Consider the following 15,306-nt stretch of genomic DNA (forward strand, 5'->3'; position numbering starts at 1 on the left):
TGGCTCTGCTGTAAGTGGACTTTTAAATCCATCAGTTGTCATGTCTTTAAAAATGTTGCAACGAAAATGTGACTTTATATTTCATCATTTATTTTAATTGGTTCCGGGCAAGCACAAAGAAAAAAAATGGTAAATGGGTTGTAATTGTATAGCGCTTTTCTACCCCTTTTTGAGGAGCCCAAAGCGCTACGAAAGTATTTCCACATTCGCCCATTCACACACACATTCACAAACTGATGGCGGGAGCTGCCATGCAAGGCGCTCACAAGGACCCATCAGGAGCAAGGGTGAAGTGTCTTGCCCAAGGACACAACGGACGTGACTAGGATGGTAGAAGGTGGGGATTGAACCAGCAACCCTCAGATTGCTGGCACAGCCACTCTACCAACTTTGCCACGCCAGGCCATGATGTCATGATGAAAGCGCCTCAAAGTACCGAAGATTCCTCTTGCATGACATGGATGTATTGTTATGATGTGCTGTGATGTGACTAAGCATTCTCAGTGACTTAAAATGTATTTTCATGACTCACCTTTTTCCTTCCCGTCCTCTCCTTCACTGGCGCTGTCATCAGAAGACGACGACGACGACGACGACGAAGACCCTGAGGAGCAGGATGACGAGGAAGACGACGAGCTGGACCCGGAGCGGGACGAGGAAGAAGAGGATGACGATGACGACGAGGAGGAGCGCGAGGAGGAACTCGACGAAGAGCCATCGGTGTCGGACCCGGAGGCCCGCTTGTTCTCTCTGCGGCTTCGCTTGCTGGCCTTCTTGGGTTTCCTTTCGGAAGAGTTGGGCGTGAGAGGTGTGGTCCTCGCCGCCACCATCTGCCGCTCGCTGTCCCTCAATTCAGGGATGTGCTTCTCCTCCACCAGACCTGAAGGGGTCGCTGGTGCGACGGCGGGACTCCAGCTGTCCTTTACGTTCTCTCTGCTTTCTTCCCCTTCTGAGGGAGGCTCCACTTTGGGTACCAGACCAGCTGTCTCCCCCTCTCTTTGGGTCGGAGGAGGCAGCGGGGAACCCGCCAGTGCCAAGGCCTGGTACTGGTACTGAGGGTGCAGAAGCGGGGTGAAACTGCGCGGCTGCTGTGGGGCAGGCTTCGTAACGGCGGAGGCGCGCTGGGCCGCCATGAAGCCCAGCTCTGGGTCTCGGAGTATGTGGTAATCCGTGCGGCTGACCCCGTGCTTGGCGGCGCCAATGAGCAGGTCTCGGTCGTGGGTGCCGACCTCCCACCACACGGGCAGGTCGGAGCTCAACTGGCACAGGGACAGGCGCTCGAAGAGCAATTGGTGGCGAATAACCTGCTCCCTCACTTGGCGAAGGAGCTCCACTCGGTACAAGGTGCGAGACGCCCGCTCCTCTGTGATGGGCTGGATGATGAGGGTCGGGTCCACCGCAGAGTCTGGAACGCACGTAAAGACTGTGTTTAAAAAAAATCAAAGAAAACTCAAAAGCTGAGTCAGCTTGATGTGAGTGTAACAATAGACATGGGTCCAAGTCCAGTACTTTTTTGTCACCGACCAAATCTTGACGGTCCAACTGGGCACCGAATCACAAAAAATTCAACGGCGCCAGGTTTTGGTACCTGGCTTGTGGGTGACATCCCGCTCTGTTGTAGGCTCTTTTCACTTCGGCACTTGGCGATCACTCCAGCAGCACTGAGAGCGTGTTCAGCCAAACTACTTCTAGGTCGTTTTCAAGGTTAAATTTTTCAATTCCAACAAAGAAATTGACTTAAAAAATGCTTCAACATAGATCTAGTAAGGCCCCACTTTTTCAATAATGCAGCAGTTTGATACTAATATACGATGGCTTTGCTATTGACATGCTACTGATTAGCATTAGCGACTTTACATGGCGATTTCAACACCTCCAAATGTGTTTATGAAAACTACAACTAAGATGCACGTTACAATCAAACAGCTGGTGCGTAATAAGTACAATACTTACAGCATTAATACTTTTTAGGGCGCAACAGACAGCAAAGACTGAAGTGACCAACACACCGTGAACTCTATACTAATGCCATCTAATGTCTTGGACTTGTAACTGTAATTGACTCAGAAAGGTAAAAATAAACAACAACGGGAGAGCAGTTATCCTAATCAGTTCATTTTTAAATGTTGCAATACATTTTTTTTATAGATTTTATTTTCAAAAACAATATTCAATAACAAAAGTACCAACAATTGGTTAAATTGAGTATCGGTGCCGAATCCTGGCGGTTCAAATGTGAACAATACAGAAAAAAATAGAATAAAATGGACTTTATTGTCATTATATTTGCATATAACGAGATTAAGGACAAGGACAAGCAGTAGAAAATGGATGGATGGATGGATGGATGGAGATAAAGGAATCCATCTTAAGGTGCGGTAGTGGTAACAAATATGTGATAAAATAACTTACACAAAAAGTAATAAAGATAAAACTAAGAATTGAAATAAATAGACTATTATCCCTAAGACCCATCCCTAATTAGAGACAGTAACTCGCCGTCAGAAAGTCACCTTTATTATGCAGGGAATCACTTATTTTTACACTTGTTTGACGGAAGTTTTTGAATGTTAATGAAGGCTATATAATGGGGAAGTTTGTCCCTGGAACAGATGATTTCTCCTTGTATTTTTTCCTATGGTTAAACTTTTTTGGAATTGAACAAACAAGATGTCTTCTAATATAAAAGTACACCCAATGCTGGATGCATTTTGCTGTTTACTGTGTCGCCTTTCTCTTGTTCCATGTGTTATGATGTTTAGGGTTTTACAGTTCCAGATTGTAACTCAGAAAATAATTTAGTACGGAACAGCCATACTTGTTTGTTAATTTGTAATTTAAAATATAATTTAGTACGGCACAGCCATACTTGTTTGTTAATTCATGCCAAGCGTGTGTGCGGTTTATGCTCTGACCTCCTTCTTTGGGCGGCAGGCGACAGACCCGTCGGCACATGGCGGTAAAGGCGCACAGATACTTCTGCAGGCTCTCGTCGGTCTTCTTGTGCAGCCGGGCCATCGCCCGGAACTTAGTCCAGTCGAAGCGGCCTAGCGTCGGATCGAAAACCACTCCGAAGGTGGAGACCACCCTGTAGAAGTCTGCCTCTTCCCGCCGGGTCCATCTATTGACAGCGGAAGTAAAACATTTTATAACGTTATGGAAATGTACTTACTGTACAATGACAGCAATGCAAACATTTATTAAACAAAATCCAACAAATAAGTACCATTTGGGTTGGATTAGGGGCTGTCAAAAATAACGAGTTAACTCGCTATTAATCACAAAAATGATTGCATTAATCATGTACAGTTGCAGATTAACTCCAAAATTTATTTTGACTACACATGGCTTCACCTGAAAGGCGGCGTGGGTTGTTATACAGTTAGTGATCAGATCAATGCATATGTTAGCGAAAGTTTGATAAAACTACGAGGATGTTTTGAGCAAATAAACAACTTAGTAAAACAAGTAAAACACTTTAAAAAAATGATCGTATGACATTTTGAAAACAAAGTTGTATTTGCAAAACAACAGTGACTATCCAGAAGGACACATCCCACCCTGCTCACCACTTGTTCGACCTATCGGGGAGTAAAGCGTGTCTTTATTCCCTGATAGGTTAATAAACAAGTGTTATTTTTTATTCTCAAGCCATCACCAAACCAAAATAATGCAAAATTGGCACATGCAATACATTTTGACTCTCTTTTTTATTAATAGAGAAATGGCTTATTTTATGATCATTGCATATTTTAGGCACAATGTGCTTGGCATGAATGTGAAATATGAATAAAAACATTTATTTTTTTTAGTACCGGTATTTAAAGATTTGACATACTTCTTATGGGTTTCACTGTTTAAACTATATTTTGTTTTATATTATTTATACAATGACAATAAAAATGAAGAGAACAAACACATTCTTAAAATATTACAATAAAAATATAGAAAAAAATACATGATCCATGAAGGAAAGAAGAAAGTGAATGAATGTTTATAACTGAAAACATTTACATATGCATAAAAAATTGTTCTCTTTTGTATTTTTTTTAATGGATTAAGTAACGTTTATGACAACATTTTCGGCACTTGCTGATCGCTCCAGCACCACTGAGAGCGGACTCAGCCAAACTATTTCTAGGTCATTTTCGAGTTTCAGTTTTCCAATTCCAACAAAGAAATGGACTCAAAAAAATGCTCCAACATACTTCTTTTGGGTTTCACTCTATAAACTACATTTAGTTGTATATTATGACAATAATAATGTATCAAATCTAAAAAAAAATCGTATTTTTTTTAGGTTAATTTAAAGGGGAACTGCACTTGCTTTGGGAATTTTGCCTCTCGTTCACAATTTTTATGAGGGACAAAAATATTTTTACATTGCATTCTAACATTCTTGAACAAATCGACTCATTCTTGGTGGCTTGCAATACAGCTAATGGGAGCAATCAATTCTACCACTAAATCACTTAAAAAATACATTCAAAAATAGTCAACAATACTTCATTTATGTTCCGTAACCTGTTTAACAACCAAGCTGTTGTTAAACATTGTTATTGTAAGAGCGAACACTGAGAAACTATTTTTGTAGCGTACTAACACATCGGCGTGCTACGGTATTAGCTGTAAAAACTGGCTACGGAAAGAGATAAGCTAGCTTGTATATCAACATGAAACTCATTTGTGTTTGTAATGCACAACACAATGTGATAGAATAACAATGTGTACGGACTAAAAAACATATACAATCATATTACAGTATCTGTAAAGTATGAGCCCACATTTCATGTTTTGTTTGTACATAGCTAACCAAGCAGCTTATGTACTGTAGTTGTAATAACACACATCACGTGCTGCGTGTATCATGATCGATATTAAAATGTGTTTCACTCGATGGACAGTTGTGCGTTTGGCACCACATGGCCGGGTAAGTTTTTCCGGTTTATTTGAGATAAGCGCAGCATATATGTTGAAACAGCCTGGCTACATATTCCACATTTTGCAGCCTTGGGTCACTTTCACCTCACTATCGGCTTCTGTCTGCTCCAACGTTTCACCCTCTGCTTTGTGCAGTAGTTCATCCTCTATATATTCAGCTTCAAAAAGATGATGTTCCGTCCAACCATCCATTTTCTACCGCTTATTCCCTTTGGGGTCAGGGGGCGCTGGTGCCTATCTCAGCTACAATCAGGCGGAAGGCGGTGTACACCCTGAACATGTTGTAAATCCTTATTTGTCTAAAAATAGTCGTCTTTGTGGTCCGTTGCCAAATCTGCCATGATTAAAACACACGCATTTGTTTCCGGAAGTACATTTGTTGTCAACGGTCGGATATTGCACTGCTATGGAAACAGAAATCCATGCGAAAAAAAAGTTATTTCCGGCAAGAATTAAAATGACCAAAATACGGTGAATATTGAGCATATTAAATAATTGTTAAGGATGTGTCTGTTACTACATTATATATGTATATATAATCAGTGTGTATACAAAACATTGCTGGAGGGTTTTGAAGTTGTTTTAGAGGGCTTTGAATGCTACAACAGTGACTCCCATTAGCCGCATCTTCCAAGCGTTTTTTACCATCTTTAAAATCTTTAAAAAAAAAGCATATGTTTTTGTCGCTGGTGATTGTGAACAATAGGCAAATTTAAAAAAAAAAAAGTGCAGTTCCCCTTTAAAATTATGTAAGTAAGTAATTAATTCACTGTGATTAAAAAGTGTGATGGATATGATTAAAACAATAATGAATGACACATTAAATAACCAGTTTTAATGCCATTTATAGTGGTGATTAGCTTTTTGTCATTACTGAAAAAATCTTTAATTAAACGTATCAGCGTTTTATCAGACTATTATGGAAATATAAAAATATATTGTTAAATACCAGTGAACACTTAGAATAAGCATCTTTTTAAAGGGGAACTGCACTTTTTGGGAGTTTTTCCTATCTGTCACAATCCATATGTAAGAACAAATATGTATTTTTTATGCATTCTAATTAGTAATATATGGTCAGAACGAGGTGGCTAACAATGCAGCTAATGTGAGTACTCCATCCCGCTCACAAATCTCTCAAAAAAAACAAAACATCCCAAAACCTTCACCCATACTCTGTTTACATCTCATGTAAACAGCGTGGCGCAGTGGAAGAGTGGCCGTGCGCAACCCGAGGGTCCCTGGTTCAAATCCCACCTAGTACCAACCTCGTCACGTCCGTTGTGTCCTGAGCAAGACACTTCACCCTTGCTCCTGATGGGTGCTGGTTGGCGCCTTGCATGGCAGCTCCCTCCATCAGTGTGTGAATGTCTGTGTGAATGGGTGAATGTGGAAGTAGTGTCAAAGCGCTTTGAGTACCTTGAAGGTAGAAAAGCGCTATACAAGTACAACCCATTTATTTATTTATTTATGTATTATAAACGCCAATGTGTAAATAAAAAATGGTTGTACTTGTATAGCGCCTTTCTACCCCTTTTTAAGGAACCCAAAGCGCTTTGACACTACTTTCACATTCACCCATTCACACACTGATGGCGGGAGCTGCCATGCAAGGGGCTAACCAGGACCAATCAGGAGCAAGGGAGAAATGTCTTGCTCAAGGACACAATAGACGTGAGTAGGATGGTAGAAGGTGGGGATTGAACCAGTAACCCTCAGATTGCTGGCACGGTCACTCTCCCAATTTTAGTGGCGTTGTGATCACAAAAAGGTAACTAGCTTATGCAACTATTGACACACTTAGCTGGTGAGCTGCTGAGTTGTTAAACGTCAATTATTGATAATAAATCATGCCTCTCACAGCAGAAGGTTGTAACAAAACAAGAAATTAATCAACTTTGACATTCAATTTAGACGCAGAGATTGTGAGAAAGACACGGAAAAACGCTCTTTTGTGCCCACTCTTTTTTTTTAACCTACATTGGGATTACGATCAATTCTACATCTAAATGGGAAGAAATGAATATCTCATCCGTCGGCACCCCAGTGAGAGCAGACATTGTAGAGTAAGTGATTATTTATGTTGGTGTTTTTTGTTAAGAATTTTGCAATACTGCTACAAGCTGGATCTGCTTATCGCTGTGCTTCAAAAACTTGTAGCTCATCATCCTTAAATTTAGGATCAAAAACATAAGGTTCTGGATCACCATTTGTCCCACAGTAGACTTTGCTGTCTCTCACAAAGTCTGCCATGATTAGTAATAGTGGTGGTGTTGTTGAAGGGAAAAACGAAAGTTGTGATGCGTGAAATAAATGCGCCACATTATGCTTAAAATGTGCAAAAAACTTAAAAACTACATGTTGATATGAATGTGTATGTTAGTACATTACATATATACTTACAGTATGCATATAAAACATTGATGGAGGTGTTTAGTCTGAGGTAACAATGAAAACTGTTACCTCCATTGTTAGCTGACTCTTATTTGAGAGTTAAAATGCAAAAAAACAAAAAGAAACAAGTTATTGTTTCACATTAAGGATTGTGGATAAAGGAAGAAATTCCCCAAAAAGTGCAATTGCCCTTACAATGTTTGGCCCAAAATTAATTTTCCTTGAGGATCTCTTTTTTCTGACCTCTGTTGACGTTCAATCTTGGCGGCCATCTTTGGGTTGAGCGGCTCGGCGAGCACCGGCGGCAACAACGGGCAGAGCGGCGCCGACATCATGGCCACCTGCGGCTGCGACAGAGTCTGCACCTGGTGGATTTGCAGGATCTGCCGGCTCTTGGTGTAGCGCTGAGAAGCCGTGATCAGGCGCCTCAGCCGGGCGGTGAGCACGGATGGCGAGGGCCAGTAGGCGCTCTGCGCCTCCGAAACTGCATCTGGAGAATAAAAAAAAGGGCTAATTAATGTCTGTGGATATTTCCGACCTTTAGATATAATCCTGAGGATTCCGAGGTGGGATTATGTGTGACTAATACGCACCTCCGGCGTTGTCAATGACGACCAAGTCTCCGGGAGAGGAGGCGTCATCCTGTGGGAAAACGGCGTGTTACTTCAAAGAAGGAAAGACACCTCAGTTTGAATGAGTAATATGAGCAGACGTGCATCGATGCTAAGAGGGAAAGGTGTTCGTCTCTGTCAGTCTGATTATTGATTGGCCTTTTCAAAAGAGACGTGACCTTTTAGGCGAGGGTGTGACGTTACCTCCATATCATCCTTCAGCAGGGCTGGAGCAGGCTTGTACTCGGGATCATCCACATCCCTGCAAACACACACGCACAATATTTCGCACTTGATAATGCTAGAGGTTTTTATTTAAACAGCAAGTTGATTTGGTGTTTTGTCACCCACCCGTCCATGAAATCGTTGCTTCTCTGCTCGGCAGCGATGGCCTTCTCGTCCGGTCGACCGACGCGGTCTAGGAAGCACAACGCAGGGTCTGCTCGGACGGTGTTGTACTTTTCATAACCTGGAAAAACAAATGAAAGACAAAATCAATGAAAAACACAATACTTTACTACAATAGGAGGCAAAATATGACATTTACTCAAATAGTGGCTTCAAGTAGGGCTGGGCGATATTGGCTTTTGTTAATACCGTAATATTTTTATGCCATATTGCGATATAAGATATACATTACGATATTTTGACTTGGCCTTAAATGAATGCTTGATGCATATAATCACAGCAGTATGATGATTCTATGTGTCTACATTAAAACATTCTTCTTCATACTGCATTAATATATGCTCATTTTAGCAGTATGATGATTCTATGTGTCTACATTAAAACATTCTTCTTCATACTGCATTAATATATGCTCATTTTAAACTTTCATGCAGAGAGGGAAATGACAACTAAGTCAATTGACCAAAAGTGTATTTGTTAAATACTCTTCATTCTCTCACGGGTGACTTTTTAAATGAAAGAACAAATTAGTAGTGCTGCTACCTTTTGTAGTAACACTTCTGCTGCATACTTTGCATATTGCTGTTGTCTGCTGAATATCTTCCCGCTTGAAGCCAAACCAACGCCAGAAGACGGACCCCCTGCTCTTTATTTTGGGCATTTATTGTTCTTCCTCCATTTGTGATCAGTTAACCACCATCTCTCTCTTGTATTGTCACAAGCTCCGCTCCGCACGACCTGCCTCAGCTAACGTTAGCCATGCTGCTACCTCTCTGGTCGGCGAGAGTGTATGACACTACACTCGCGAGAGTATGTGACGTATGTAAGAAGGCGGGCTTGTTTTCAGTCTCCGTGAGAAGGAGACAAGAAGAAGTGAGAAACGCCAGTAATATAATGCACGCAGCTAAAAGCAACTCGACCTGCCTCAGCTAACGTTAGCTCTCGGCGAGAGCGTATGACGCTACATGCGCGACAGTATGTGACATATGTACAAGGCGGGCTTGTTTTATGTCTCTGTGAGTAGGAGTGAGAAACGCCTGTAGTGTAATGCACGCAGCTAAAAGTCACTGTGGGAGAACATATAATCGAATATTACGATATAGTCATTTTCTACGTCGCAGAGACAAACCTGCGATATATCGTTTATATCGATACATCGCCCAGCCCTAGCTTCAAGTAAACAATTTTTGCCCATGCGCCACAAAACCCTTAGGTGTGTCATTCACCTGATCATACACAATACAATAAACAGAATTCTGGAGGTAGGGATGGGTACCGTTCACATTTGAACCGATACTGTGGCAATTCCCGATACCTCAAAATCAACACCGGTACTAAATGGTACTCATTTTTGGTACTTTTGTGTGTGTTCATAAATATTAATTGTTTTGGACAATGAAATCTATTTAGAAAACAGCCGATTAATATAAATGGTAAATGGGTTATACTTGTATAGCGCTTTTCTACCTTCAAGGTACTTTGACAATATTTCCACATTCAAAGTTTCACACACTGATGGCGGGAGCTGCCGTGCAAGGCGCTTACCATGACCCATCAGGAGCAAGGGTGAAGTGTCTTGCTCAAGGACACAACGGACATGACTAAGTTGGTAGAAGGTGGGGATCGAACCAGGTTGCTGGCACGGCCACTCTCCAAACTGCGCCACGCCGTCCCCATATATCTGTTGTCCAGTTATTTCTTGTTTTATTATAACATTTCTGAGTGTCATTTGCAGTTATGACACTAAGTTGCGAGTCCAAGACAATCGATGGGAAGATTGCATAGTTTATGGTGTGTAGTTTTGTTCCTTGTTGCGCCCTAAAAAGTGTAAATACTCAAAGTATTGTACTTTTTGCACACCAGCTGTTTGTAACTTGGTTATGGAGGTGTTGAAATCACCATGTAAAATTGCTCATGCTAATCAGTAGCATGTCAATAGCAAAACCAATGTACATTGGCAACAAGCTAGTCATCTTTTGAAAAAGTTTAGCCTTACTTAACTTATCTTGGAGCGTTTTTTTGCGTCAATTACTTTGTTGGCATTGGAAATTTCAAAATTACCTAAAGGTAGTTTGGCTGCGTCTGCTCTCAGTGCTGCTGGAGTGATCGGCAAGTGGCGAAGTGCACAGAGCCAGCTGAGTAGGCAACCGAGCGTGACATCACGCACAAGCCAGGTATCGGGAAAAGGCACATTGGTTGGGATTCACTTAATACCAATAAAGTACCCGATTTGGTACCCATTCCAATAAATGGATGTAACTATCTTGACTACAATTGAAATTGTAAAGACTGTTGTATTGAAATGACTGAGGTCGTATACAACACATTTTTGATGGAAAGGAAATCTAATAAAAAAAATTAACAAATTAAAACTGTCAAAGCAAAATGAAATGTATACACTAAAAAAATCAAATGCACTGAAGTATCATTTCGTATAATTCCTTGAATAAATAACCATTTTAGCTGTACAAATGCGTTAACACCAAAAGATGCCCAAAACTTTCTGGAGTTGAGTAAATAAACCCCACCTCTGCCACGCCAGATACCATGCCTCAATAAATCACCAGGTGTGTCGTCCACTTCAACATACAGAATGACTGCTGCAAATGAGGTAATTGGTGGAGGTAATTATCTAGACTATAATCAACAATCATTATGGTTATTACCACAATAGACATGGTATCTGTAAAGCTGACGTGTACAATTGCGTTTACGGAGAAATTCCCAAAGAAAGTGATGGAATTCTACTCATAAGTTAGTGAAAGCCGCCAAGATACAAAACAATTATATGCAACACATACTATAATAGAATTAAATGTAAAAATGTTTAAAAATTATATTATTAAACTTTCCTGAAATTATAAATGCAGACAAATATTTTTAAAAAAGGATAGAAAAAAATTGCTGATTTTTCTGAATATAGAAGGATTGTACAAATGCAGCCCCCATGCAGGATTAATGTCTTAACCCCTAATAGCCCCCTGGTACTTTCCACAGTCGAGTAAATCAACTCCCCTCTGCGGTTAAATGAGGAAAGATGGTATTTTTTTAAATTAATATTTGCAAAAATAAACTCTTTGAAATGCAAAGTTGCACTCACCATGCTTGAAGACACCCAACAGCAGACACTTATCAGAGACAGAGTCCCACCACAAGGCTGGCAGCTCGGAGTGATCTGGTTCTGGCACCCAGATCTTTACTTCACTGGTGGAGCAGTGAAGGGGAGGGTTAGTCAGGACACATTTTATTGAGATATATTATGACATAACTGTACAATGGGATACATAATAAAATAAAATACTTGCAACTTAAAATATGTATTATATAAAAAAATGTTTTAGTTGGTTACAACTGACCCATTCTCATGTAGTTACATCTTTCACCAGCGGGTGGGGCGCGATAGCTTTTTGTCCCTTAAGTATTTTCCTTTCTCAACAGGTGCAAAAACAATTCACTTTCACAATTTTGTAAACCTCTTCAAACGAGGTATTTATTGAGGCCGTAAAAGATGCATGTCTTAGAATACGTACAAGTTCAAGGGTTTTGGATGCTAAACTATACAGGACAAAGTTTTAAAAGTAAGCACTATAAGCACATTAGTCCTATTAGTCAATATATTAATTAAATGGTTTCTTTAGGAAAGGTCTGAAAAGAAAGGACAAAGGTGGTGCACTCACCTGCAGTCTACGTTGTCTAGAACCTTCTGGGCCTCGCCTCCTATCACCTCTTGTTTCAGGTAGTACAGCATTCTGACCCGGAGAAGCACCCTGCGTACAGAAAGCCCACCAACGCTTAAAAAAAAAAAAATCCCTGACCACACACAATTGTCCGAGTGAGCGGTGCACACACACGGTCTCGTTGGACACAAAGCTGCTATAATCCTTAATGCAGAAATACAGTGATGTTTTTTACAGGACAAAAACCTGGTGGAGCAAAACCGCATTATTTCCTTGTGTTTTTTTTTTTGATACATCACACTTCACATACTTTTTTTCCTCATTGTGATGTCATTTACAACATAGTGGCACTAATAATTAGTTAGCAATGGGCATTTATATTGCAGCCTCCTATGATAGCGGTATATTATTTGGCATATAAATGATAAGAGAACTATTTTAAGACGGATTATTAAGGCACTTAATTTGGCTGCTGACACATAACATATTTAATAAAAAGTAATTTCCAGTTGTATTATTTTATCAAAATATTATTAATCCACTTGTTAATTAATATCTGTTTAATTTATGTTGCGAGTTCATTGAATTTTTACATTTTTGATCATAATTATAATCAGACAAAAACACAGGATGGCAGTGTAACAATATCAATCCAAAATGTTAATTATTTAATTCCAACACGTACAATATTTTGAGCAAACTAAACTCTGATTGGCTCTGATTTTTTAAGTCTTTTTCCATTTTTGCACTTAAAGTGCTCCTTCACCCAGGGACTTATTTTTAGAATAATAATAACCCCACAAAAAATGTTGTGATACTGAAAAATATCAATCCAAACACTGTAATATCAATCATATACTGATACTTTACTTGGTATCGCTACTGTGGATTTTTGCATCAATCCACTTACCACATACATTTTAGAGCTCTATCCAAGTGGTGCTCCTACAGTGTGTAGTGGAGCATGTTTAACTAGGTCAGTGTCCTCCAGTGATAATGCTACTTGTACGACACTTAATTTCCTGCTAGGAAGAACGCTACAATGTTTTGCGGTCATAGGCTTGTCGCTGTCAAATTTAAAGGAGACTGCTATAATGTGTCATCATCATGCATTATCATGATGTGTCTTTATAATCAAAACCTCCATCCTCAGCCAAATGTATGTCATTTATATTGTATATTTTGCAATCTTAGGAAGTACAGTCATTGATTTTCAACCTGAAAACTGGCGAACTTTGCGCTCGATGGCTACCCTGAAGGTTGCGTTCAATCAAAAATTGCAAGATCAACCCAGTTTGGAGACGATAACATGAAAATGACAGAAAACAAGATCTAGAAAAAGATGGTGGAGTTTTTGTGCTGATTTTTTTTTTTTAGTTTGTTTAAAACACAATGTTTAAAATTAATTTTATGAACATTCAGTGCAAATATATTTGTTGCTACAAAATGCAAGTCCCACTTCTGGTAAAGTAAGAGTGAAGCATTCTAGTAAAGTAAGAGTGAAGCAATCTATTGTGTCTCACATACAGCCAATGAGGTGTCAAGTTTGCAGACATGTGACACGGGTCTGATCAAGCAGCAGCAATCTGATGTGCATTAGTAAAAAAAAAAAAAAAAAACAGTTCCTAAGATGCCATATATAAAAAGGATAAAATCAGATCACACGAGAATCAAAAACTTACAATAATGACTGATAATTTTCTAAAAAAAAAACGGTGTAACAGACCCCTTCAAAAATAGAATGTAATTTCATAATTTTTTTTACTGAACAAGACACCCAAAATGTACATGAAAAAAGGTTGTGAGATTTACAATATTAATTATGAACATTTAAACACTGAATATTAAGAAAATATGATTGTCGCTCCTCTTTACTTCCCAGAAGACCTTCTTGATCCAATGTTGTACAATCAAGCAACAACATGGCAAAATATGAACACAAAGTTAAAAAAAACACCCACATTGACGATAAAATGTCCCTTTTCTGCTGAAATCTGCTTCTGTGTCTCGCACTGATTGCTCTGTAAACAAGCCCCACCCACTCTGCGGAGCCTCAACGACATGGAGCTGCTGTGACGTAGTCCCTACAATTACCTAGTAACCCGTATGTCACTCTAAAGCGCAGATTCCAACCACTGGAAATTATTTCTATCGCTCAAGACTTTCGGTAATTTGAAAATTATATTGCAGATTCTATTTCCAGCTGTTGTTTAGATTTGAAAGGTTTAAACATAAACTGTTACCACTGTATCCAAACAAACCACATTATTAGAAACAAACATTTTGGCCATGAATATTCAATGAAACTGCAAGCATACTTTTATGCAAAAAAAACAAAACATAATTCACAAAATTCAAATGCAAAAAATTTAATGACAAATTCAGTGCCATAAAAAAAGACACAAATTAACCTCCATAAATATGCATCCAGTTACTTGTTCCTAGGCACACAACAGACCGTAACTGCTTCATAAGCAAATTATAAAAAAAATAGTTTGCATATGCCAGATCTGCACTTCCCTCGGTTTGACTGACACACTATATAGATAAATACAATCACTGCTCTGTATTTAATATAAAATACAAATACTACACAGAATTGAAATTTCCTAGCAATATTTTTCACGTTTAACTGGAAATCTACAAAGCTTGAAGCTTCTATAGACAGCCTCATAAATAAACTGCCAATATTTGAGGATATATGCTAGTAAAATAACAGGATGTTTTTCGCATTATTTTTCTTACACAATATAAATGATTGTTATATTCATGGCAAAATCTTTTTTGGCGATTACCCTTGGCAAATGTTCTGAACACTTGTTTACATGCCGGGTATCAGTTGAGCAGACTGCTCCCCGAGTTTGTGGTGTTCACAACACAGTTACATCATTTCTCAAAAAATCAATTTTTTTCATTGAATCTGCAGTTAAATATTCTTTGCTTGGTGTTTTCTGCTGTTGAGTAAACACATCTACCTGAGGAAATATGCTATCAAGTAAAATAATGATTGCTTTCTATTATTTGTCAAACAAATCTACAATAGATATAGTCTATTTTTTTGCAGGTTCTAGTATTTTTTTCTAATAAAAATCTAAATATCAGTATTCTTTAGAGCAAAACCTTGCACTTGTATGCCCAAGGGGAGCTGCAGTGTGGTAAATAGGCTGCGCCTCCTGGACGCCACACTGTTGTGTGACTGGAGCAGCTGCTGTAACGCTCCAAAACACCTTCACTCCCCCTCCACCTGTCAGCACGTCCCTTCGTCACTCTCCTTC

General features: G+C 39.4%; 1 protein-coding gene across 13 annotated transcripts in view; it reads right to left on the bottom strand.

Annotated features, from left to right (window-relative positions):
* chd9 (chromodomain helicase DNA binding protein 9) overlaps window positions 1-15,306 on the bottom strand; it is a 211,538-nt gene that overhangs the window by 15,713 nt on the left and 180,519 nt on the right. For all 13 annotated transcript variants that reach the window (XM_061877078.1, XM_061877090.1, XM_061877086.1 and 10 more), the window contains 8 exons: window positions 12,032-12,121; window positions 11,455-11,558; window positions 8,298-8,415; window positions 8,151-8,208; window positions 7,929-7,977; window positions 7,579-7,825; window positions 2,916-3,121; window positions 533-1,405 (listed from right to left, as the gene is read on the bottom strand). In XM_061877078.1, coding sequence (XP_061733062.1) covers window positions 533-1,405; window positions 2,916-3,121; window positions 7,579-7,825; window positions 7,929-7,977; window positions 8,151-8,208; window positions 8,298-8,415; window positions 11,455-11,558; window positions 12,032-12,121 — 1,745 coding nt within the window. The remainder of the gene's footprint in view (window positions 1-532; window positions 1,406-2,915; window positions 3,122-7,578; window positions 7,826-7,928; window positions 7,978-8,150; window positions 8,209-8,297; window positions 8,416-11,454; window positions 11,559-12,031; window positions 12,122-15,306) is intronic.

The sequence above is a fragment of the Nerophis ophidion genome, linkage group LG02 (assembly GCF_033978795.1).
Source record: "Nerophis ophidion isolate RoL-2023_Sa linkage group LG02, RoL_Noph_v1.0, whole genome shotgun sequence".
Classification (NCBI taxonomy): domain Eukaryota; kingdom Metazoa; phylum Chordata; class Actinopteri; order Syngnathiformes; family Syngnathidae; genus Nerophis; species Nerophis ophidion.